This window comes from Euleptes europaea, chromosome 7 (assembly GCF_029931775.1).
Source record: "Euleptes europaea isolate rEulEur1 chromosome 7, rEulEur1.hap1, whole genome shotgun sequence".
Taxonomy (NCBI): Eukaryota; Metazoa; Chordata; class Lepidosauria; order Squamata; family Sphaerodactylidae; genus Euleptes; species Euleptes europaea.
Window position 1 is genome coordinate 12,154,496 of NC_079318.1, and position 6,084 is coordinate 12,160,579.

The following is a 6,084-nucleotide window of genomic DNA, read 5'->3' on the forward strand; positions in this document are numbered from 1 at the left end:
CAGGAATTATAAGAAGCCCTCCCTTCGTAAAATAAAATCTCAAAATAGCACTGATTGATCTCATGGCTATTGATTTAATTGCAGCCAAGTGTTCATTCCAAGATAAAAGTTAACCCAAGATATTTAAAGGAACTACACTGGTCGACTGGATTTCCATTTATGCTCCATTTCAGTTTACGGGGCCTTTTTCTAAAGATCATCACCTTAGTCTTGGAATAATTAACATTTAGGCCCTCTTATTTGCAATAATCCCCCAGCCTATGAAGGAGCTTCCTTAAACCAGAGCTTGTTAGGGAAATCAAAACCATGTCATCTGCATACAAAAGAACTGTAATTTTCCAGGAGCCTAAGGAGGGAGGAAAAATTCAGAGCCAGACAGGCATAGAATGACATCATTAGGATACAAATTGAAAAGTAGAGGGGCCAACACACAACCCTCCTTTATCCCTCTAGTTAGAGGGATTTCCTCTGTCAATGAGCCAGAGGTACCCACCCTGATTTTAGCATAGGTATTAGTATGAGGTTCCTGAAGAAGAAGCAATACACTTTTTTCTATGTTTGTACAGGCCAGCTTCTCCCAGAGTCGATTTCTGTCAATGGAATCGAAGGCCGCAGTCAGGTCTACAAATGCCGCATGTAAGCCTTTAGTGGGACCTTTGAGACTTTGTTTAGCAAGATGTAGAATGGCTTGGCAGTGATCTATGGTGCGATGACCTCTTCTAAAACCAACCTGCTCAGGATGATGTGATTAAATGCCTCCCAGCTCTCCAACCTGTCCAAAAGAGAGTTGCTGTATAATTTAGCAACTGTATCCAGCAAACTTATAGAGTGATAATTTTTGGCTCATCAAATAGACTGGTATCCTGGCCCTAAAGTAAGGTTGCCAACTGGCTGGTTTTGTGTAAGGGGCTCATCATTGTGGCAGCATTTTACAGAAGGCAGTTACTTCAAGCTTGGTAGTGATCTCATGCCAACCAACCTACCTGAGGCTGCACTGGGACTTGAATTGTGCCTCCCTCACATTCATCAGATTAGAGCAACAGCAGTGTCTTTGTTTTATCTTTCCTTCTGTCTGTTCTGTCCTCCATGAGTCTGACCAGACTGCTGGTCTCTCTGTCTGAGTGCCCTATCAAAGATTCACTGGCTTGCATTAACAAGTCATCTCTCAGCTTTCACACTTTTCATCTGTTGATCAGGCACATTTTCAAGATATTTAATCCCTTAACCACAATGACCATGTATAACTTGAATCAAGTCTGTAGTTCAGGGGTCAGCAAACTCATTAGTCAAAAGAGCCAAATATCAACAGTACAACGATTGAGATTTCTTTTGAGAGCCAAATTACTTAAACTATATAGGTAGATACACTGTTTATTAACTTAATAAACTTTAATTAAAGTTTTAAGTCTTAATTAAACTATAGGTACACTGAATAAAACTTGATATCATACTTAATAGTGATCTTATTTATTGATAAAAATTAAATTGTAAGTCCCTGCCATTTCCCCCTCCCCGTCCGGAGTCCTCGTCTGGAGGCCCAGTCTACCGCCATAAAAGCCTATTGGTAGACCTGGCCTCCAGGTGAGTCCCATTGGGAGGCCAGGTCTACCCATTGGCTTTCTTGGCAGTAGAACTGGCCTCCGGAGGCCCATAGAAGCCAATTGGTAGACCTGGCCTCTGAAGGGGGACTTCTTCCCCTCCTCGGAGGCCAGGTGTACCGCCAAGAAAGCCAGTGGGTAGACATGGCCTCCCAATGGGACTCCGCCGGAGGCCAGGTCTACCCAACAGCTGTAGGCGGGGGGGGCAGGAACCGCTGAGCCGCCCGCCCAGCAATTGTGCGGCTAGAGGGGAGGGGAGGCTTTAGCCTCCCAATCATTGAGGGAAAGGGAAAGGGGGACCCGGCCATTCTCCACGGCAGGGGGGGAGAGTCAGCGTGCCCGCTCGCCTACTCTCTCTCTCTCTCTCAGGCGCGCTGGCTCCGCAGCCCAGCTGCCGGCACGAGCGGGCGCAAGAGCAGGGGCTCCGAACCAAGTTCGGAGAGCCGCACTCAACGGCCCAAAGAGCCGCATGCGGCTCGGGAGCCGCAGTTTGCAGACCCCTGCTGTTTCACTTTCCTGAATTACTTGTTCTGCATATGTTGGAATTCTTTGCAGTTGATTTACTGATTGTCATTGTGTCTAGCCTCAGGGCTCCTCAAGTGTAAAATAGATAAATGTGCTTTCCAAATGTTTCTAAATGAAAGCCAGCATGACTCCAATCTGGTGAACCGGGTTTGATTCCCCGCTCCTCCACATTAAGCCTGCTGGGTGACCTTGGGCCAGTCACAGTTCTCTCAGAATTCTCTCAGCCCCACCTACCTCACAAGGTGCCTTTTTAGGGGCGAAGGAATAGCGATTGTAAGCCACTTTGAGACTCCTTATGGTAGGGAAAAGTGGGGCATAACATCCAACTCTTCTTAATTCCTTACAATGTTGCTATGTGTTTTTCAGTTCTTTACGCTTATGAAATAGTTGTGGTCTGAATTCTCAATAGCATGTGTTGACTGTGTTGCTTGGTGGCAGGAAAATTACAATCACATGCAGTAGGTGTATATTTTATTTACATATAAAAATAGATGTACACCTTAGATGATCAGAGTGTTTGCTGTGGGCTTCACTCCATCCAATTACCAGAGTTAGCTTTTTTAAAAAATTATTCTTATCTCAAGACCTGGCAATTCTATGTTAAAGCATATTTGCCTGCACTGATTTCATGGAACTTTCAATCAAGTAAGTATTCTTAGGATCAGTCTTGGTCTTTACTGACAAAATCCACTTAACCTTCCAAAACATTTAGGGTTATAAAAGACAATGAAGGGTACAAAACCACAGAACTTTCTTTCCCAATCTTATAACCCTCATACTCCATGCACTTCCCTTCAATAAGGGGGTTCGCTGTCCTGTGATGTGTTTAACCCCCACTTCTGTTGTGTTTTTCAATAAAGGCAATGGGATCAGCAAACTCTAAGTGAAAAAGCACATCTAAGATCCAAACTCTCATTTAACAATATTTTATTCAAACTTCCCAGAGCCTTTGTATTGAAAGCAGGAAGTACTTGAATAAGGGGACTACTGCGAATCATTACAACAGCACGCTTTATAGCTATTCACATCTACAATTTTTCCATTAAATTAAATAGATATTTTATTTTTCCAGAACTGCAAGTTCTTGGTTTGGTGCTGTACAAATATATGTTAAACGTTACCTATTCCTCAACAATACTATACAATTTAAGCAAGGGGAAACTTTCAGGCTGCAGTACTTCATTGCGTTTCTTTCATAAGGAACTTCACTCCAGACGTAGTCGCGAGTTTAAAAGTTTTATTAAGAAAGCCAGCGAGTTCAGTCAGTCCATAGAAACATGAGGCTAGAATACAGACATGGGGAAACACCGGTACATTTATAGGGTACATACAATAGGATTGATTAGGTTCAGAGCATAATACAAAAGGACGAGATGCGGCAGAGTTGTCTTGATGGTTCAGATACAAGGAAACAATACGGAAGGTAACTGCCAGTAACTACTCATTGAAAAACCCATACGTGAAACTAAAGCGTAAAATAGCTAGGTGATTTCCAGGGCTCCCAGGCATTGTTCCGCGGTAACACACTAATGATACTAGTAGTAACACACTAATGATTAGCCGGGCAGGTCTCCATTGAGGTGTAGATGCCGGGGGGGGGGGGCAGAGGCAGAAAGCCAGAAAGCCTTAGCTGACAGAAACCCACAAGGACTCATGGAGGGACCCCATCCTCTCCCACTGTCGGCGGCAGCTTCCCCTTTCCTGTGCTGCCAGTTCTGGCTTCACCTCACCATGCCAGCCAGCCTCCGCCCTCTTCCTGGTGCCTGGTGCCTCCTCTCCTTTCTACTGGCCACCATCAGCTTTCTTGCACCATTAGGGTTGGCAATCCAAAATGGTACCCAAATTCTAGCAGTTTGCTTTTTGTGACATCAGTGCATGCACAGACATTGCAGGTAGTTTTTCTAAAAGTCTAGAGGTCCAAATTCTGCTATCTGCACAGGGGCTACTAGCTTTCTGCACCTTGGCTACTAGATACAGAGAGAGATTATAGCTCATACCATCCAATGTTTATGTAAACAAAAAAACTTAAAGTAATCTGATACGGGGATCAAATAAACTCTAATTCTTAACTAAATCATAGCATATTACGTATATCACTAATATAAAAATCAACGTTCATAATTTTCATAAACCGTAATCTTTGGCTTGTCGTCCATCACTATGTACAACTAAGGGCAGCATTCTCTGCTGGGGAAGATATTCCTCCATCATCTTGCCCGATCAGAATATACCACTCTTACCTGAGTACTGTGTCAAGTGCATTTTCCTATTTAATCTCAGTGTGAGAGTAATAAAGTGTTTTTACAAACATAAAAGTGTAAAGCTAAGTAATTTAACTACAGCAGAATGGAACAGAGGAATGGCTGGCATTTCTTAAAACCTATATTGTGGTGCCAAAATGAACAACTTATGGTTTTGAAACTGTTTTATTTAATTTAATGAACAAAATACACAAGGACAAATATTAAACAACAATTGCACCCACAGTTGCCATAACCTTGTTTCTGTGTAAATGAGTGGAGGCTGCATCATGCCTCCAAACAGATCCATACATTCTAGCGGAGGGTCCCATAAAAGACTGACAAGTTTTTTTAAACATAGAACAATCTTTCTTCTTCTACAAGTAAATTTGCATGCTTTGGGGAGTTCAAGAAATTTTAAACATTTAAAACTATATAAAAACATAATTCTTCTTTTTGTAAATCTCATAGACAAGAAAAACTTATTGCCCCTTTAACTAGGAAAATGGCTGGATTAAGGCTTCACACAACAGCTAATATTCTGACTATCTGTGTCCATCAAAAGACTATTCTGTACATTCCCATAAACTTTTAGATGACCTTCGCTAAAGGCACTACTGGTATAAGCTTGTTATTAATGAGTTAGGAACTGGAGATAAAAACCCACTGGCTCTTTCCTATAGGCTTAAATGAATGCAGTAGCACTTATCCCATTAATTTCAACAAGACTTGCCCCAAAAACTTTCTATAGATTGGCCTTATGTTTGCAAGACAGTTGCAAAACAAAACAAAAATCTGAGTTCCACTGAACTTGAATAGCATCTGAAGAACATAATGGAGCAAGGCTTAGTTGCTGTCACTTACCTTGGAGTCTCTGCATGACACCAGCAATATCCCGGGATGTTCTTGCCGCTGGCTTTGAGGAGGCCATGGTTGCTGTGTAGTGAAAATCTTTCTGTATGCTGAATTATATTCAGATTCCACTTTAAGGTTCAAGATTTTGATCACTTCCTGTTCCACAGCATTATCAGTTGCAGTTACTGTGGTTTTCGCCCAAAGTACAGCTCTCAGAAATGACAATGTTTTAGCGCTGTTGTTTCTAGAAACCTCATGTCTGAAAAGAGAGAAAAAGTGTGTGCCTTTAGAGAACACCTACAGTCATTTCTATAAAAATACTTCAATGCACTGTCTCTAACTCAAGTCATGCGGAAATTCAGTTGCCTGGTTTGTCGTCCCAGGAGACTAATGACCTAATTCTATGAGGCACTGCATCGAAAGAGTAGCACGGTGCGTGAAGACTGCTGTACCAGGGCCACACTAAATCTTGCAGGCTTATGCTGGTGGCATGACACACCACATCATAAAGACAGGGCTATATGATGTCAGAAGTAGGATGATGATGACAGGGCTATATGATGTCAGAATGTCAGAAGTAGGATGGGGGAAACACTGAAATTTACTTACATGTATACACCTTCTTATAGTTACTTAAACTACCATGTTGAAACAATCAGAACCATAAGCAATAAATAACCATTTAGGTTTGGAATTTCAATACCCAAGCTACTATAATTGCTATGTTGGCACAAGGCTTCTCCATATTGCACAGCTAGGCACTTGAGTTTGATCTGTAAATGTTTTACCCGAATAGCCAAAACTTAAGAAACCTGGTTTTCATTAGAATGTTCAGAAATGTGCAAGCAATGTATTAAGTTACAATA

General features: G+C 41.9%; 1 protein-coding gene across 1 annotated transcript in view; it reads right to left on the reverse strand.

Annotated features, from left to right (window-relative positions):
• Positions 1-5,312, reverse strand: part of SYNE1 (spectrin repeat containing nuclear envelope protein 1) — a 437,649-nt gene extending 432,337 nt beyond the window's left edge. The window contains exon 1 of the mRNA XM_056853653.1: positions 5,228-5,312. Coding sequence (XP_056709631.1) covers positions 5,228-5,294 — 67 coding nt within the window. The 5' untranslated portion in view covers positions 5,295-5,312. The remainder of the gene's footprint in view (positions 1-5,227) is intronic.
• Between the last annotated feature and the right edge of the window lie 772 nt (positions 5,313-6,084).